The sequence below is a fragment of the Mobula birostris genome, chromosome 1, assembly GCF_030028105.1.
Source record: "Mobula birostris isolate sMobBir1 chromosome 1, sMobBir1.hap1, whole genome shotgun sequence".
NCBI classification, from domain to species: Eukaryota; Metazoa; Chordata; class Chondrichthyes; order Myliobatiformes; family Myliobatidae; genus Mobula; species Mobula birostris.
This window is the reverse complement of record NC_092370.1, coordinates 251,397,710-251,418,655: the sequence shown is the minus strand read 5'-3', so window position 1 is coordinate 251,418,655 and position 20,946 is coordinate 251,397,710. Positions and strand designations below refer to the sequence as shown.

The window sequence follows — 20,946 nt, the reverse complement described above, 5'->3', positions numbered from 1 at the left end:
GAATGATCTTGTTTTCTCGTTGAAAGCCGTAAAATTAACTTCACATGGAGGTGGCACCTCGAACATGTCATTATATTTATTTGCTCCTTTTTACCAGATAGCACATAGGATGCAATAATCAAGTAATTTTGATTTCATTCCAAATATGCATATCAGAAAGCTACTATGGTATATGGATAACTTAATTGCCTTTGTTCTTTTGGGGTTGGATCCTATGTGCTCTTTTGATCTGGTATTTTATTATGTTGTCTGTAGTGTCATTTTAATGTAATGTGCTGTTCTTTGTGTCTTTGTTGTCTCTTTTTTTTCTTTGTTCCAAAACAGCATTTTGTCCCGCATAGGGAGGAAGGACAACCAAGATGGCTCCAATTTGACAGTGCCCATGACTATGTGTCTTTTTCCTGTGCCATTCCCACTCACCCCATCCCTAAGACCACAAGTCAGTTCCATCAACCCTACTGTTACTCGCTCCCTCCTTTACAGCGTCCTCCGCGATGCTCCCTCTGAGCGTAATCAGCAAAGTCGTGATGCACAGCTTTCAGAATACCCTTCATTGGACTATCAAGGTCTCTATGTGACACTCGTGACTCTACTTGACCTGGTCCCTTTGTTACAACATGGCCAACACGGTAAGCTATGAGGTGTGAGGTGAAATGCCTCTTAGGAATATAAGGTTTTTGCCGCCTTTTGTCATATTTTACTGCATTTTTATAGATTTATATTAATTTAAGCAAAGTTGTCAAGTGGTTAGCGGAGTGTGACTGAAGGTTGGGCTGTCATTCAATTCCGATGTCGTTTCTAAGAAAAATTGTACACTCTCCTTGTGGAATGCCTGGGTTTCCTCCAGGTGCTCCAGTTTCCTTCCACAGTCCGAAGATGTTCCAGTTAGAAGATTAATTGGTCCTTGTAAATTGTCCTGTGATTAGGTTAGGGTTAAATAAGTGAGTTGCTGGGTGGCGTGGCTCATTGGGCTGGAAGGGTCTATCCCCTGCTGTATCTCTAAATTAAAAAAAAAACGAATAAAATGTCCAGGTAGACTAAATGTCATATAGCCTGGACAGAAAGGCACTTTCTAGCTTGCCTCTTCCCTTTCTCTTAGTCATCGTCCTCTTCCTCAACTGCTTGCCGTACAGCAGGTGGTAAGGAGCAATGTCCTTATAACCAGGTATGAAATTTACTACCTTTAACTGGTCAGGTATTACAGTGATTCTAGACCCATAGAACTGTGGTTTACTCTTAAATGTGATTTGAAATTATCTCAGGAGATACCTAGTTTAGAGAGGAATAAGGGATAAACAAAACTATCAGCATAATCACACACATCTACTGTCTGTGAAGATATACATTTAAATCTTATTTACCAGAGCGGTAGTGTAGCAGTTAGCGCGACGCTATTACAGTTGGGGCAGTCAGAGTTCATAGTTCAATTTCAGTGTCCTCTAAGAAAGATTGTACTGTCTCCCCATGACCGTGTGGGTTTCCTCTGGGTGCTTTGGTTTCCTCCCACAGCCCAAAGACATACCGGTTAGTACGTTAATTCGTCATTATAAATTGTCCTCTGACTAGGCTCGGGTTAAATAAGTGGTTTGCTGGGCAGTGCAGCTTATTGGGCCAGAAGAGTCTGCTCCACACTGTATATCCAGATTAAAAAATCGAGATTTGAAGGCTGTAGTATGTATGGCAGACTGCCTTGAATTTCGAGAGCTGCTTGGTTGGATTTTATCTCAGATTTGTACCTCAGATTTTTGAATTTTCTCTCCATTTAGACAATAGCCTCTGCCTTTAATACAACTGCGCTGCTCTAAAGAGCACTATATGAGGTCATTCTTAACCCTCGGCCGTAAGGCTGTATAATGAGTCAACCTATAGCTGGGGAAGTGGTGACCCCACCACCTGATAGACTGTTTAACTAACTTTAAAAAAAATTATTCTTCCTCTATTCTAATATTGTGTATCTGTGAACTTGTAATGCTACTGTAACACTGTAATTTCCTTTGGGATCAATCTATCTTATTCCTTCCACCAAAGTACATGGCCATACACTTAGCAACACCATATTCAATCTGACTCTACTTTTCCCATTTTCCCAATCTAACTCCTTTTGCAGACTTCCTGCTTCCTCAACACTACTTGCCCCTCCACCTATCTTCATATCGTCTGCAAAGTTGGCCACAAAGCCATCAATTCCATTGTCCAAATTATTCACATTTAATGTGAAAAGAAGCAGTCCCAACACCGACCCCTGCAGAACACCACTGTCCACCACCAGTCAACCAGAAAAGGCCCCCCTTATTGCCACTCTGCCTCCTGCCAATCAGCCAATCCTCTATCCATGTCAATATCTTTCCTGTAATATTATGAGCTCTTATCCTGTTAAGCAGCCTCATGTTTGGCCTCTTGTCAAGGCCTGCTGAAAATGCCAGCATGATAACTGTTGTTAGGATACTGGCCGTTGCCCTGCATGATGCATAGATGCAGACCAGCTGAATAATCGGGGAATCCCATTGGTGTTACAGTGCCTATAAGAAGTATTCACCCCTCTTGGAAGTTTTCATGTTTTATTGTTTTACCACATTGAATCACAGTGAATTTAATTGGGCTTTTTTTTTTTGACACTGATCAACAGAAAAAGTCTCTTTCATTTCAAAATGAAAACATCTCTGCAAAGTGATCTAAATTTGGAGACCTGTGTACAGTTAAGGTGTTTCAATTGAATGTAGTAAAAATACACCTGTATCTGGAAGGTCTAGCTGCTGGTGAGTTTGTATCCTGGGGGAAAAGCTACGCCATGAAGATAAAAGTGCACTCTAAGGTACCCTGGGAATAGCTTATTGAAAAGCACAAGTCAGGAGATGGATACAAGAAAATTTCCAAGTCACTGAATATCTCTCGGTGTACAGCTAAGTGAATCATTAGTGTCAAAAAATGCCAAATTAAATCCACTGTGACTCATTGTTGTAAAACAATAAATAATGAACACTTTCAAGGGGTTGAATACTTTTTATAAGTATTGTGTATAGAACATAGTACAGTACAACACAAGAACAGACCTTCTGCCTGCAATTGTGTGCTGAACCAAATTATTTGGTAATCAAATGGCCAACTCATCTTTTCTGCTTACATTTTGTCCACATCTTTCCATTTTCCTCACATTCATGTCCTATCTAAATGCCTCTTAAAAATCCCTAATGTATCTGCGTCTACCACTGTCCAGACAAGACATTCCAGTTACCCACCATGCTCTGAGTATATTAAAAAAAAATACCTTGCCTTTGAACTTTCCCCCTCTCACCTTACATGCATGTTCTCTGGTATCAGACATTTCAACCCTGGGAGAAAAAGTGCCTCTCATAAGCTTGTAAACCTCTTTCACATCCCTCCTCAGCCTCCACTTCTCCAGAGAAAAATATCTCAGTGTGATGTTTGCAAAGCACATGAAGTTAGTATAATATACCTGCTTGATCAGCTGCTTTGTCATGAGAAATGAATAAATGTTACTGTGCCACAGCAAATATCCTTTCTCTTCATCTGAAATATCCTTTCTCATCATTTTCATATGAAGAAAGACTGGATGAACTGGGCTTGTACTCGTTGGAATTTAGAAGATTGAGGGGGGATCTGATTGAAACGTATAAGATCCTAAAGGGATTGGACAGGCTAGATGCAGGAAGATTGTTCCCGATGTTGGGGAAGTCCAGAACGAGGGGTCACAGTTTGAGGATAGAGGGGAAGCCTTTTAGGACTGAGATTAGGAAAAACTTCTTCACACAGAGAGTGGTGAATCTGTGGAATTCTCTGCCACAGGAAACAGTTGAGGCCAGTTCATTGGCTATATTTAAGAGGGAGTTAGATATGGCCCTTGTGGCTACGGGGGTCAGAGGGTATGGAGGGAAGGCTGGGGCGGGGTTCTGAGTTGGATGATCAGCCATGATCATAATAAATGGCGGTGCAGGCTCGAAGGGCCGAATGGCCTACTCCTGCACCTATTTTCTATGTTTCTATCTTCTTCTCTCTAGTCTTCTGAGAGCTGGTTCTGGTCTGTGAGCCATTATTCATTCTTACCATTTAACAGCGACATTTAGAGTAAGCAATTATTGCAGAATCCTTGAAGTAAGACATAGGAGCAGAATTAGGCCACTCAGTCCATCGAATCTGCTCTGCCGTTCCATCATGGCTGATTTATTATTCCCCTCAACCTCATTCTCCTGCCTTCTCCCTATAACCTGTGACACTCTGATTAATCAAGAATCTATCCATCTTTGCTTTACATATATCCAATGACTTGGCCTCCACAGCCAACTGTGGCAAGGAATTCCACAGATTCAAAACCCTCTGGCTAAAGAAATTTCTCCTTGTCTCTGTTCTAAATGGACGTTCCTCTACTCTGAGGCTGTGCCTTCTGGTCCTAGACTCCCCCACTACAGGAAATATTCTCTCCATATCCATTCTATCTAGGCCTTTCAACACAAAGACTTTCTAGGTCTTTTAAGGCAAAGAACTGCAATTAGTTAACTTCTTTCTCTATAGAATTAGGCATCTTTAGAAATCTAGAAACATAAAGCTTTTATTGATACAAATAACCATCTATTGGAATCAGTTGGCAACTAGTCTGCAGGTTATTTCTGCCAAGTAATGTCCTCCTTCCTATGGAATTATGTTGTGCTGTAGGAGATTAACATACAGTACATGGCTTTAGGTCCAGTTTTAGCTCTCGTCCGTTAGTGCTGGTGTCAACTCACTACTGCATACTGATTGATGAAAGGACCTGCCTGTGGCCCATCCAGTAGACATTTAGGTCTCATACATTAACAGATACTAAGCATTTAAGGCTATTATGTTGAAGTTCATTTGGTTAAATTAACATCTTGGCTTGGACATTTACAGTGTTCAGGTTATTCATTGTTATTTGTTAATTCACATTATTTGTTAATTTATTTGTAGTAATATTATTTTGTGTTGTGTGTGTGAGTTATATGTACTGTGTTGTGCACCTTGGCTCAGAGGAAGGTAGTTCCTTTTGGTGGTATACATGTATATGGTTGAATGACAGTCAACTTGAACTTGGAACCTGAGTATCAAAGATTTGGGTTGAATTGAAAAAACAACTTTTTAACAAAAGTCAAGTCTAAATCTAGAAGTCAAAATATTAATTCAAGAACGTTGAACAAACTCTTGTAAGCTATCACAGAGAGTGAGTGAGATACTGCTTAGGTTAAGATTACAGAGGGTTATTATATCTCAAACAGTAACTTTGATTTTCAGCCTTAGCTATGAATCTCTGCTTACTGTGCAACTTTTCCTTCATAATGTTGGGTATTGTTAGCATTGCTTTTTAATGTTATTTTTCTCTAACTCAGGTAAAGAATTAAAATAAACCACATTTATTGATTTAACTTTTCACATTTTTAAAATATATATTTGTTCATTGGATATGGATGTTGCTGGCCATTCCCAATTGTCTCTGGCCTGAAAAGACAAGGTCAACTGCATTGGTAGGTCACATATAAGCCAGATCAGGCAAGGACTGTATTCCCCCATCCCTGAAGTATATTACTGAAATAGATGGACTTTTAGGACAATCCACTATGCTTGACTGTTGTAACAGGTGACTGCCACATTCTCAGAAAATAGTAAGTATCATGATAGTCCATACTTGGAAGCTGCATCATCTATATATGCATGAAGAAATGCAAGTTGAAAAGCAATACATTTTGTGCTTATTTATTTACCATTGTTCAAAGATACCCCGAGAACGTACTTACTTCAAAGGCTCAAAGTAAATTTATTATCGAAGTACGTATATGTCACTGTTTATAACCTGAGATTTATTTTCTTGTGGACATCATGATAAATAGAAAAAAATACAATATAATCAATGAAGAAGTGAGAGTCGTAGTCAGAGAACATGACAGCACAGAAACAGACCCTTTGGCCCATCTATTCTATACCAAATTTTGTAATCTGCCTAGTCCTGAACACAACAAAGATGAACAGTGAATGTGCAACAATACCACAAACTGTGCAAAGCAAAAAAAAGAAAATAAATACATAAACAAACAAACAAATAAATAAGCAATAAATATTGAGAACGTGAGTTGAAGAGTCCTTAAAAGTGAGTCCATAGGCTGTGGGAATAATTCCGTGTTGGTGTGAGTGAAATTATATAAATTCTGTATATTAACTGGTTGGGTAGTGGTGTGTGAATTTTGTAAAGGTGAATATCTGTTACTTGAGTTACTGTCATGCCTGTACTGACACCAGCATTTTTGTTAAAATCGCAGATCATTTAAGCAGTTGAATTTTAATTCCACAACTGCTCGTTTTTTTTTGGACCAAGTATCTGGAACCCTGCCTACTAATCTAATAATTACTGTGCTAGATTATCTTGTTATTTATTTTATCATTTGATATGGCAGTTCTGCCTGTTATTCATTCTATATACAAAGTCATTTGTATCTATTTAATAAATTTGGAAACCCACTTCACATGTTATTTTTCTCTAAGGTAAGCTACCCTGTTTACAAGGATTGCTATGGACTTATTTTTTCTCTCTTTCTTTTATACAGACTTAGGACAGTCGATATTTTACACTACAACGTGTTTGCTGCCATTTCTCAGTGATGATATCCTGAGTACCTTACCTTACACTATGATTTCTACTTTAGCAACGTTTCCCCCATTCCTTCACAAGGATATCATTGAATATCTGAGCACGTCTTTCCTTCCAATGGCAATATGTAAGTGTATTTTAATGTAGAGGAAATGTCCACTATTATTCTCTGTGCCCCCCCCCCCCGGCACTCCCTCTTGCCACCCCTCCCCCGTCCTCTGGCCCTTTTTCACTCTGCCTCTTCATCTTTTTCTGTTTCTTTGTGGTTTTCTTGCTTAGCATGTTGTTAATTTTTCTTTGAGTCATTTGCATAAATCAATAGGTGAGAGCCTGCTACAGTTGGATTACATTAATTATTATGAATGTCTTTTTCTTGTCAGTGTTATGAGTGAAATAATTTGCTGTTCCCTCATGTTTTGCTGATGCTCTGCTTTCTTTCCTAATTAACTGATCATCCAGTACATGAATTGTGGGTGGGATAGGAAGCTAGGTTTTAACTGAGGGGACAGATAACAATCTTGGTTAACAGCATGGGGTGAGTCTTGAGCCCAAATCGAGTGAGAAACCAGGGTTTGGATTGAGGAAACAGGCAATGAATAATTCATTTATTTAGCAAAGATTGAATCATGCGCTATGTGGAGGTGATAGAGTATTTCATTTTCTCCAGGTTAGATTGAAGGTAAAATTATAGATATGTAACATGTCAGAGACACAGCAATCCAAGTGGAATAAATTCTCCGAGCAAGCTTAGACAAGTTAACATTTTATGAAAGATTATATACTTTTACAACATCATTTCTAGGCTGTTAGTGAGCATCCAGAGCCAAAATCCAAAACAGTTTGTAGATCAGTCATTTAGCTAAGTTACTCCAATTTCTAAGTACTATTCCCAATGTGCTCGCACATCCATAATGCTTGTTTAACTGACCTGTATAATGGTTCAGGACTGGACCAACGTTCAATGGCAGAATTATGGCAAAGCCTCATTTGTGCTTCTTTTTGGGGTGTTTGAGTTGAGTTGGTTATTGCATCAGTGAGTGAAAGTGGCAGCTGATTTCAGACATGAATGAGAATGGGGAGGGCGGTAAAGCTGTGAGGGAAACCATTAGAGCCATCATAACTGGAGTTCACCTGGACAGCTGTCTGGTGTGGAAGTACTGCATAGTACTGTAGAATGAGTTTGGCATTCATGTTTTTTTTATTTAGAAATAAACATTCACTTTGTACAAAAAGTTTTCAGGTGAAAGTTTGTAATGCACCAAATGCTCTCTCTAGTGGGTTCATCGAAACGAGAAGGCATTCCACCGTATGTGAATTATTCTGCGTCTTCAATGCTAATGATTGCTATGCAGTATACATCTAATCCAGGTAGGCACAAAACAATGGATAAGCTCTTGAAGATTTAGAAACTGGTGAGTGTATTGAACATCAAAACAATTTTGAATGATTGAGAACTTCAGTAGTAGAGCTAATACCTTTTTGAAAATAAGATTACCTTTTTAGACTTTTAAAAAATCTAATGTAATTAACTGATTGACTTTTCAAAAACATGCTAACAATGCCTCAGTGCACTGGCAGCATTGTAACTGGGACTTTATTGGTGCAGAGCTTTATCAAATAAAGTCACTTGTTCGATATTTAAAGATGCATATCAAAATAGTTCATAATAATCTATTATAAGCTGTAATTCCTGTGTTTGGTATGGGACCCAAATGATAAACTAAAACATCTTTGGCCTCTTTTGATGTGTGATGTGAAGAAATTTTATTGATTCGTTTATATTTTAAGGTAAGCTGTGAGTTGGTCAACAGTTATGTACTGTTGGATATTGATGGTTTTGATTTGAGGTCCTTCGGAAGTCAAGAAAGAGCCATAAAACTTATTGCTTATGATTAAGAGAACAAGGAGATTGGGAAAGGAGAGTAGTGAAAGCACAGCCTAGTAGTGAGAGAAGGCGAAGGTGAAAAGAGACTGATGCAACATGTTCCAACCTTCTTTTGCCAATTTGTAAACATGTAGGGGTTCCCAACCTGGGGTCCATGGACCCCTTGCTTAATGCTATTGGTCCATGGCGTAAAAAAGGGAATCAAACAGCAATAAATTCCATTAAAATTCTGTTACTTGAATCAACCAATCAGATAGCCCCATACAGGTAATGTGATACTTGCCAAGGCTACAAAGTTGTTCAAAAGCAGCAGCTGCCACTAGTAAACAGACTGAACAATTACATGTACATAGGTATCCATATAGAAATATAAACAAGCATAAGGAAGCTAAACTGCAAGGAAAGGAACACTCTAATCCAGGGGTTCCCAACCTGCCGTGTGCCTGGGAAACTTGGAGGGAATGGTGCTCGCTGGAGGCCTCTGTCCTGGGCCAGTCTTTCAAGTTGTCTCCAGATGTAGCCCATCTTGAATTGAATTGAATTGACTTTATTTATTACATCCTTCATATACATGAGGAGTAAAAAATCTTTACGTTACGTCTCCATCTAAGTGTGTAATTTACAGTAATTTCTTGGTGCATCTTTCCTCTCCCAGGGATGAATCTTCAGAGCCTCTGTTGGCATTTCTGTAGCTCTGGGTTTTTACAGGATGGGATTGCTGGCCACAGGCCTAAACCTCCTCCTTGCACAGTCAGGATTGGGGCTGTCCATGGCGGAGATTGTAACTAATATAACTACCTTTTATTATTATCTCCTATTGGCAACTACTACTACTGTGTCAAATTCTGATTTTAAAATTAGAATTTTGTAATTGAAAGCCAGCCTTTGGCTGTCAGCTACAGCTGTCGGCCATAGACCATGAAATTATGCCTCTCACACTCTCCACTTTCCTCTCCTTATGGTAACACTCTAAAACATTTATTCACTTGTAAAATCTTCACCTTTGTCTCATATTGTTCACAGTATTTTCTGATCTTTATTTGCAGAACATTGTGTATTGAAGTTACGTTGGTCTTAGGTGCAAGGAAATCTGGGCTTGTGCTCACTGGAATTTGGAAGAATGTTGGGGTGCGGGGGGGGGGAATCTCATTGAAGTCTGTTAAATATTGAAAGGCCGAGATAGAGTGGATGTGGAGAGGATGTTTCCAGCAGTGGGTGAGTCTCAAACCAGAGGACAAAGCTTCCGAATAGTCATAGTCATACTTTATTGATCTCGAGGGAAATTGGATTTTCGTTACAGTTGCTCCATAAATAATAAATAGTAATAAAACCATAAATAGTTAAATAGTAATATGTAAATTATGCCAGGAAATAAGTCCAGGACCAACCTATTGGCTCAGGGTGTCTGATCCTCCAAGGGAGAAGTTGTAAAGTTTGATGGCCACAGGCAGGAATGACTTCCTAAGACCCCCTGTGTTGCATCTCAGTGGAATGAGTCTCTGGCTGAATGTACTCCTGTGCCCTCCCAGTACATTATGTAGTGGATGGGAGACATTGTCCAAGATGGCATGCAACTTGGACAGCATCCAAGAATAGAGGGCTGTCCATTTAGAACGGAAATGAGGAATTCCTTTGGCCGGAGGGCGGTGAATCTGTGGAATTCATTGCCAGGGGCAGCTGTGAAAGCCAGGACATTGGGTATATTTGAAGCAGAGGTTGATGGGTTTGTGATTAGTCAGAGCATCAAAGGTTGTGTGGAGAAGGCAGGAGAATGAGGTTGAATGGAACAATAAATCAGATGATGGAATGGAGGAGAAGACTCAATGGGCTGAATGGCCTAGTTCCATTTCATGGGGTTAAAGAACTTTAAATACTCATTAATTTCTGAAAAGATGACTCTGTTTAATATTGCCCTTCTCATGCCTGGCTCTCCTTGTAGCGTGTTTCATGACTGAACACACCTGTGCAATTTCTACCAAAAATTTAATTTAGTATTGTATTCGGTAATTTCTTCACATGAAGTCAACTGGGCCACAGAAGACACCAGCAAAGACTGAATTTCACCACAAAAGTAAAAGATAATTCGATATTTTTCTTGTAATTTTATCTGATGGAGATACCCTTTAAAACAAAAGCCTTTTAAAATCCCAAGAATGCACAATAAACTTTTTCTAATTTTTCTTTAGTATCAGACTTGAGGTGAGAAATTGCTTTCTGTTGCAGCTGTAGATAAATACTTAAAAAAAACAAAACTTGATACATTTTCTCTGAAGAGCTGTGAGGTAATGTTACAGCTATAAGACCTTAATTCGACCCCACTTGGAGTTCTGTGTTCAGTTCTGGTCACCCCACTACAGGAAGGATGTGGATACTATAGAGAGAGTGGAGAGGAGATTTACAAGGATGTTGCCTAGATTGGAGGGCATGCCTTAGGAGAACAGGTTGAGTGAACTTGATCTTTTCTCTTTGGAGCGACAGAAGATGAAGACCTGAGAGAAGTGTATAAGTGATGGGATTGATCATTGGATAGTCAGAGGATGAAATGACTAATATGAGGAACATTGTTTTTAGGTGCTTGGAAGTAGCTGCAAGGGGGATGTCAGGGGTAAATTTTTCACACAGAGTGGTGGGTGGGTGAGTGGAATGCACTGCCAGTGAAGGTGGTAGAGGCAGATACAATAGGGTCTTTGAAGAGACTCTTAGATAGGTACATGGAACTTAGAAAAATAGAGGGGTATGCGGTATGGAAATTCTAAGCAGCTTCTAGAGTAGGTTACATGGTCGGCACAACATTGTGGGCTGAAGGGCCTGTGATGTGCTGTAGATTTCTATGTTCTATGCTCTGCAAAGATTGCGATGGACTGGAGTAGTTCTCTTGAATTTATTTTGGTTTTTTAAAGTTTCGATCTTGTACATCTTTTTGGAACAATATCTTAATATTGGAGAGAACAGCCATACAAGCTTTTATTTTAATAGAATACTTCATTGAAATAGTAGAAAATTGTGATATATGAGGTGATTAGAACTATGCTGAATGGGAAGTAAGCAAGAGATATCCAGTTTAATTCCACATTCCAACATTAGATCGGTAGCTCTGTTGATCAACTGTACATCCATATACTTTTGAAGTGCAATGAGAATTTTTAGCTTCTGTTTCCTTTCTGAGGGTGAATTCCAGACTCACTGGGTGAAAAACTTTCTCCTTTTCTCCTTTCTAATCTATAAGTTAAAGCAATACCCTCTGTGCTGAAGAGAAAGTTTGTATGTTCTTCCTGTGTATGAGTGAGTTCCTCCAGGTAGGTCCTCCTGTTTCCTCCCACAGTCCAAATACATACCGGTTTGTAGGTCAGGTCGGCATTGTAAATTGTCCTGTGATTAGGCTAAGGTTAAATAGGTGGGTTGCTGGGCAGGGTAGCTCAAAGGACTGGAAGGGTTTGTTCCAAACTATATTTGTAAATAAAAATAAAATAAAATAGAATCTTCTCTGCACCATCAGAATGCAGTTCAATCTTTTTGGTAATGTGATATTGGACTCTTGCTTTACTCGTCTGACTGATGTTAGATGCTGAGCAAACATAATTTTTTTATTCATATATTTTGTTTAAAGCAGGGAAATATGCCTCTTAAAGCACCTTAGTGACTTGTTCTCCAATTTCTCAGGGTCTATGAGCATACACTCCAAGGTCACTTCGATTTGCTACAAGTGTATATGCAAGTCCGAACTATTACCACTTGTTTACTGCAATTTTTGGATCTAATTTGCTTCTTTCATTAAACCTATCTTTTATATACGTTAGTGTGACACTATTACAGCTTGGGGCATTGGAGTTCAAAGTTTATATCCTGCTGCTGTCTGTAAGGAGTTTGTACATTCTCACCTTGATTGTGTGGGTTTCTTCCCACAGTCCAAAGACATACCAACTGGTCATTGTAAATTGTCCTGTGATTGGGCTAGTGTTAAATTGCTGGAAGGTGCAGGTCATTGTAAATTGTCCTGTGATTGGGCTAGTGTTAAATTGCTGGATGGTGCGGGTCGTAAATTGTCCTGTGATTGGGCTAGTGTTAAATTGCTGGATGGCGCGGGTCATTGTAAATTGCCCTGTGATTAGGCTAGTGTTAAATTGCTGGAAGGTGCGGGTCATTGTAAATTGTCCTGTGATTGGGCTAGTGTTAAATTGCTGGATGGCGCGGGTCGTTGTAAATTGTCCTGTGATTGGGCTAGTGTTAAATTGCTGGATGGCGCGGGTCATTGTAAATTGCCCTGTGATTAGGCTAGTGTTAAATTGCTGGAAGGTGCGGGTCATTGTAAATTGTCCTGTGATTAGGCTAGTGTTAAATTGCTGGATGGCGCGGGTTGTTGTAAATTGTCCTGTGATTGGGCTAGTGTTAAATTGCTGGAAGGTGCGGGTCGTTGGGCTGGAAGGGCCTGTTCTGTGCTTTATGTCTAAATAAAATAAATTAAATACTTTATATTACTCAGATGGAAACAAGTTGGAGATCTAATTTTAATTGTTTTTCAACATATTCCATCTTGTGATTCTGCAATCTATCAAAAACAAATTTATGTTGAGCAATCCATAAATTATTTTCCAGCAAGCACACGTGTATGTATTTTAAATGTGTATGTATTTGGAATATACACGTATTTTGAAAACATTTATGTAATGAAATGGAATGAATCACCAAATGGGTTAATAAAAAGGGAATTGGCAGCAAAGAATGTTTTGTAGATGAAACCGAATTGTTTGTTAGAATGGACTTTTTTCCTTTTGAATCTAGAATAACTTTCATGATTTAAAATATACACAGATCAAGATTTGTTATGAATAAATTAATGGTTCAGTTAAATGAAATTGTCACTGAATGATGAATTTTGTTTTTAATAATGTGATTATTTTAAATATCTTTCATAGTGTACCATTGTCAGTTATTGGAAAGTCTTATGAAATACAAACAAGAAGTGTGGAAAGTAAGTAATGTTACAAGAAGCAGAATATCAACATCAGTTAATGACTGTAAATGTGTGTGACAAATGTTGAACAAAGTAAGTGGGAACTAGAGACAAAATGTACTTGGTGTAATATAATGGAAGCTGCTGACTTTCAGGAATGTTCAAAATAAATTTCTTATCAAAGTACAAACTGTATATGTCAACATATACGACCTTGAGATTCACTTTCTTGCAGGCGTTCACAGTAAATCCAAGAAACATAATGGAATCATTGAAAGACCGCACCAACAGGATGGAGAAACAACCAACGTGCAAAGGACATCAAACTGTGCAAATACAAAATAACCAAAATAATAAAAAAATAAATAAGCAATAAATATCGAGAACATGAGATGAAGGGTCCTTGAAAGTGAGTCCATAGCTTGTGGGAACAGTTTAGTGTTGGAGTGAGTGAAGTTGAGAGAATGCAAGTTCCTGTCCAGAAAATTGAGTACAAAAGGTTGAGATTGTATTATTGAGTGAGTGCTGTGCTGCTTTCAGGGTGCCACCTTACAGATTCAATGTTAAACAGGCTCATTCATCAAGCAAATATAGTGAATTGCAGTTAACTGGGCCATTGATTAATTGGGGCAGCCACTTATTTGGGCCAACTCGGCTATTTTCTCGATTAATTCACGAGGCAGGAGACTGTTACCAAACAGTTTCTAACTGGTATCAGCTGCATGCACTTGTGTGGCCATTTGGCACTACACTGTGCTAAGAGTGAATAGTTTTTAAATAGCATCATTTATATGTGCTTGTGTTATGTTATCCATTTAGGCCGATGGAAGTAGATTCAAAAAGCAATGATTTTGAACATTTTGTTTTTTATTATGACTTTAAAATGTTGTTCGTTTACACTCAATCAAAAGAACATGGCAGTGTACTCTGGGTGAATTAATAGTTGATAATAATTAGTAACAAATGCACAGTTTTATAGTATTGGTCATTTTCTAATTTGTTCTGTATTTCATTTAGTTTGTCTTTTTTTATACCTTTTTAACTATTTGAATACCATCACCTCTTATAAAGTTACATTTTATAAAGTTAGGTGCCAGCAGGGCTTCATTTCCAGCTGAGCTCAATGCCTTCTGTGCTCACTTTGACCATCAAAACACGAAGGAACCATCATGGCCTCCTACAGCCTCCAATAATCCTGTGATTTGTGTCTCTGAGGCCATCATGCAAGCAGCCTTCAGGAAGGTGAACCCATGTAAAGTATTTGGCTCAGATGGGGTACTGAGCCAAGTACTAAATACCTGTGCTGATCAACTGGGTGGAGTGTACTGAGCCAGGTACTAAATACCTGTGCTGATCAACTGGGTGGAGTGTTCACTGAGATCTTCGATCTCTCACCTTGGCAGTGTGTTGTATTCACCTTCTTGAAACAGGCTTTAATTATACCGGTACCCAAGAAGAACGTGGCAAGCTGCCTTAATGACTATCGTCTAGTAGCACCTGCATCCACAGTGATGAAGTTTTTGAGAGGTTGGTGATGAAACATGCCTGAGAAGTGACTTAGATTCATTCTAATGTGAATACTGGAGCAACAGGTCCACAGCAGATGCCATTTCATTGGATCTTTACTCAACCCTGGAACATCTGGACAGTAAAGGTCAGGATGCTCTATATCAACTACAGCTCAGCATTTAATACCATCATCCCCTCAAAAGTAATCAATAAGCTCCAAGACCATGGCGTCAATACCTCCTTGTGCAATCGGATCTTCAATTTCCTCATATGCAGACCTTAGTCAGTTTGGATTGGCAATAACATCTCCACGTTCCTCCCCAGCACAGGTACACCACAAGGCTGTGTGCTTAGTCTCCTGCTTTACTTGTTTTGCCCTTGTGACTGTGTGGCTAAGCACAGCTCTAATGCCATATTCAAGTTTGCTGATGACACCACTGTTGTGGGCCATATCAAAGGGAGATTGAAAATCTAGCTGACTGGTGCGATAACAACAACTTCTTACTCAGTGTCAGCTACACCAAGGAGCTGAAGCAGGAAACCAGAGCCAGTCGTCATTGGTGGATCAGAGGTGGAGAGGGTCAGCAACTTCAAGTTGCTCTGTGCTATTATTTCAGGGGGCCTGTCCGCAGCCCAGCACATAGATGGATTTACAAAGAAGTCATGGCAATGCCTCTACTTCATTAGGAGTTTGTGAAAATTTGATGTGATATCTAAAACCTTGACAAACTTCTATAGATGTGTAGTGGAGAGTATATTGACTGTCTGCATCACAGACTGGTATGGAAACACCATTGCAATTAAATGGAAAATCATACAAAAAGTTGTGCATGTGGCTTAGTCCATCATGGGTAAAGTCCTCTCCACTGCTGAGCACATCCACATGAAACGCTATCACAGGAAGTCAGCGTCCATCATTAGGAACACCCACTTCCTAGGGCATGCTCCCTTCTCACTGCTGTCATCAGGAAGGAGATACAGGAGCCTCAGGACTCACACCACCAGGTTCAGGAACAGTTATTACCCCTCAACCATTAGGCTCTTTAACCAAAGGGGATACTCTTACTCAACTTTACTTGCCCCATCATTGAAATGTTCCCACAACTAATGGACTCACTTTCAAGGACTCTTCATCTGATGTTCCTGATATTAATTGCTTATTTATTTACTATAATTCTTTTGTGTTGTCTTTTGCACATCGGTTGTTTGTCTATCTGTTGGGGGGAGTCTTTCATTGATTCTGTTGTTATTATTCTATGGATTTATTGAGCATGTCCACAAGAAAATGTATCTCTGGTTGTATGTGGTAACATATGTACAGTACATTGATAAAAACCTACTTTGAATTTTGAACCTTATTTCCATAAAACTTCTGCGAATTGCGACATCCAGTTAATTGGTCCAACATGTACTGGTCTTGATGTATCCCAATTAAATGGAATCCACTGAACTTGGAAAAGAGTCAATAATTATCACTTGTGACTTGACCAATATTTGTACCCAAATGACATTCACTTAAATATCATTGACATTAGTGTTATGGTTGTAGGTTATTCATTATGAGATAAGAATATCGCATTGAGGAAATTCGTTTGCATTGGGCTAGATCCAGTTAACATCGCTGACCTTTCTTCCTATGTAATGGAGATGCTCACTGTTGAACGCATGCTGTTCTGTGCAGTTCTCTGTTGATAAATCATGTTGTGCTTACATATATCAAAGATTTGAACAGCATTTAAAATTGGGCAAATTAAACATGAGTAAATTCCAAGCCAACTTGACTTGGAACTATGTTGCTGCTTCATCAAAGTTACTGAACAAAAATCTTAGAATTCCTTCACCTCACAGCACCATGAGAGGACTTTCAAACTGTTACAACTCATGACCGCTTGGATAGACAGTTAACATATGATAGCCCTGCAGAATAGGTGATGATCCTGATGTTTGACTTATTCCATAGAAGAATTGAGAACGGTTTTATTGTTTTAATTTATAATTTATTTAGATCAGACAGAATTTCATGTCAGGAAAATTTAATATTTATAGTAAATTGCAGTTGAAATCTGCTTCTGGCTAGGTACCCATTTTCCTTTCAAAGTTGATTCCAAAATGGATGCCAAAACAAAAGTTTGGCTTTTATACTCACTGGTCACTCAGTTGATTGTATAGAATGCTGCTGTAACGAAGCAAGGAGGAAGTAAGTGTTGGTATTCTGCACCAGCACCATTAAAATATAAAATATTGTATTTTGTTTTTGAACAATTGATCAGACATATTATCCAGGCATGTATACCACATGCAGTCTTGAGATTCATCTTCTTGATTTGTTATTTCAGCAAAAATTTAAGTGGTTTGACTTCTATATCATTTAGATTATGCCTATTTAAAGCTTATTTTCATAAGATTAACAGTTCCAGAATTTTGTTGATTAACAGTTAACAGATTAACAGTTCCAGAATTTTGTTGATTAACAGTTAACAGATTAACAGTTCCAGAATTTTGTTGATTAACAGTTAACAGTCTAACAGTTCCAGAATTTTGTTTTGTCCCCACCACCAATAGAGAGAGTGAGAAATACGCTGAGTACACAGCCTCTGACAGCTGATCTACGGTTTCCGATGTCCTGTTCTCTCCCACAATGCTTCAGTCGGCAGTACCGGCTTAGAATCAGCACGTCCACCTCACAGCCAACTGACTCTCATCTTGTTTGCTTTTTCTTTCCTTCATTTACCGAACTTGCTCTTCAGCGTTTGCAATGGAATTTCTTCAATTATTGTGTTTCATTTGGAGAAGCTTCACTTAAATGCTCCTATCCCTTACAGCATGAGACCTGTTGCCAATCTCAGGTTCCCTATTATTGCTTCATGGTCAGGCATGAAATAATTTTGATTTGTAATTTTACAATTCTCTTTTATAATTTGGAGCACAGGCATTAAAATTTCCTGTAATTTTTTCTGCATCGGCAGTGACCCAGCATTAATTTTACAATGTAGCTAAGATTCTATGAACAGCTCTAATGATGTATTTGAATTAATGAAAACCCCTGACTTTAAAAACTCAGTCATCTGATTCTGCAGGCACAGCTGTTCCATCAGGGCTGCAGGCATTTTAATGCTCTGTGTTTGTTTGAGCTATCTCTTGGGTATTGCAGTTTTTAAAAAAAACTCAGCCATCTGATCCTGCTGACAGGATGACTCTATGAAGCCTGCAGGCACTTAGTACTGTGTCGATGTTAGCTTCGAGGCTTCACCGTTAATTTTACAAAAATGTAAATTAAAAATACTTCTTGCAAGGAAGATTTAAATAAAATAATAGCGGGCCATGTCATTAAATTGTTCTTTGAAATAAAATTGTTCACAAATACCATTCTTTTTCCTTCTTTTGTGTATTGTATTACATTGAGAGTTTCCATCAATCAGAGTTGACCATAGGTATTGCATCCTAGCTGTCTGGATACGCAAGCCTGGGCAGTACGATATGGCAAGCAAGCAGTTGGCCATGCAGCAAGCTTCCCCTCTCCACGCATCTGACGAACCCAAAAGAACAGCGGAGACCGATACACTTTGGTACCAGCAGTGTTGCAGCTGTCAGTCAGCATTGAACTTGATGTAGGGCTGACTTAGGGACTCCAGCTCTGGACTTTTCCCTCGGGGTTTACTCCCGAATCCTTCCCCATGAGTGGGTGTAGCCACAAGGCAGCGGAGGTTTGAGGTCAGAGTTTTCCTTCTCCGAGATAGGCTGCCAAACACAGCTGACAAGCCCCATCTGCCCGAAGCTACTGGTTTAAAGGCGCTGGTAACTTGCCTTTGCCTCTTCTCCTGTCAGTAGGAACTCCTGTCAGGAGCTGGACTTGGTTGTCAGAGGTTATTTGAGATGTACGCTACTGGGAGCATTTAATAGGTAGTGGGAGCTTGTCCCCATTATCACCCCCCTCCCCCCACCGCCTCTCCACCCCCAGGCTATAATAACTTAAAGAGCCAAGTAATATTTAATTGCATGCTGAATATTGTCACATGTAAAATAGCCTGTTATTGTGAGGGAGTTAAATTAATATCAGCAGACAATTACCTCAGGTGCATCACTAATTACTGCTGATCAAACTGTGTGCAACTTGGTCAGACTTATTCAGTATTGTTTTCACCTTTCAAATATGTTAGATTTGGAAGGCTTCTTATTTTTAGGCAGCAATTTTTAAGCTTGCATGTAGTTTTTATTTGAAGTGAATGTCTCTATAGATTGAAAAACCACCATTTAAATCAAATCAAATCACTATCAAATATGAAGCTGTTCTAATAATGTTTCTTTTATGAGTCTCATTAAACCATCCTCTTTAAAGACCAATAGAGAGTGCCCTTGCAAATCAGTGAATTCCATTCATAAATATTCAGTATAAAAATACTCTTGTGACCACTGCACAGAATGTTATTAAGTTTTGAGTGTGGATGTGATTGTGAGTGCAAGTAAGTTGCCTTAAACTTTTATCATAAAATTAATGTACTGAACATTAATGATTCAAGTTTTAAGAATGGACATATCGGAATCAGAATCGGGTTTAATATCTCATAACTAATAAATTGATCCAAGGCTAATGGAGACCATGGGTAGCATGAGTTCCTTCCTGCCTCACACCTGCCAACATCTCTGCTGTCTCTCACGAGCCATGCACTTCCTCTGTTAGCAACCCCTTTAGCATAAAAGCCATTACTGATTCACTTCTGAGTAGCTTTACAGATTACTGCTTAGTATGCTTTCCTGTTCCACTTGCTTGTCATAGCAATAGACCTGTATCTCTACCAACATTCAAAAGTAGCCTCAGTCAAACCAAAGTTCAGTGCTCATAGTAAGATCTCCACGTCACCACATACAACCATGAGATCCTTTTTCCTGTGGGCATACTTAACCGATCTATAGAATAGTAACAGTAAACAGGATCAATGAATAACAAATGGGTGCAAGTGCAAATATAAATAAATAAATAGCATTAAATAACAAGTGTGAAACAACATGAAATGAAAGAGCATGAAGTAACAAGATAAAGATTAAAGAGAGACCATCAGTTGTGATGGTTGCGAGGTAGTAATTGGTCTTAATCCTGATGGTGCGAGTCCTGAGGCTCATGTACCTTCTACCCGATGGCAACAGCGAGAGAAGAGCGTGGCTATAATTATAGATATAATTAAGCACTCGGTTCCTGAAAAATGCAGTAAAAGATGGCTGATAAATTAATGATACTGAAGTTTGGAATTTATATTACATATGGATTGACTTTATAGTGACATAAATTTATCCTTGATTACATGCATCTTAGTAACAGAATATAAAGTGTTTGTTTCTCTGTTATTTAGGACTTGTTGTACGTGATAGCATATGGTCCATCTCAAGTGAAGCCGCCAGCTGTTCAAATGCTTTTCCACTATTGGCCCAATTTAAAGCCGCCGGGTGCTATATGTGAATACCGGGGTCTTCAGTACACAGGTATGAGAGTTTAAGTGTGTGCTTAAACACATATCTACAGGATATATTTTGAAGAATTTCTTGAAAACAGTTATCAACTCAAACATGATGTAATTTGGTTTTGCTTTCTTATTACTTAATATTTCTTATAACAGACAAATGAAAAGTGTGACAAAGAGGTCTTGTGTTTTTTGCTCCACTGTGCCAGTTCCAAAACACCCTTCTTGCTTCTGTGATCACTAAGTATAGCCACCAGTGCAGAATGAATTATCTGAAATTTTATGAAAACAAATGAATTGAAACACACATCTTCCCATAGAAGTTGAGTGATGGAATAATGTCATGTCTTCTGTGCCACTTGCACATAGCTCTCATTTCCATAAGACTATAAGATAAAGGAGCAGAATCAGGCCATTTGGCCCATCGAGTCTGACCTGTCATTTCATCATGGCCTATCCAATTTTTCTCTCAGCCCCAATCTCCTGATTTCTCCCCATATCCCTTCGTGCCCTGACCAATCAAGAATCTATCAACCTC

General features: G+C 38.9%; 1 protein-coding gene across 1 annotated transcript in view; it reads left to right on the top strand.

The window, feature by feature from the left end:
• The first annotated feature begins 562 nt into the window (after window positions 1-562).
• Window positions 563-20,946, top strand: part of LOC140194116 (protein unc-79 homolog) — a 338,541-nt gene continuing 318,157 nt past the window's right edge. The window contains exons 1-5 of the mRNA XM_072251578.1: window positions 563-629; window positions 6,567-6,737; window positions 7,886-7,978; window positions 13,409-13,464; window positions 20,301-20,430. Coding sequence (XP_072107679.1) covers window positions 6,650-6,737; window positions 7,886-7,978; window positions 13,409-13,464; window positions 20,301-20,430 — 367 coding nt within the window. The 5' untranslated portion in view covers window positions 563-629; window positions 6,567-6,649. The remainder of the gene's footprint in view (window positions 630-6,566; window positions 6,738-7,885; window positions 7,979-13,408; window positions 13,465-20,300; window positions 20,431-20,946) is intronic.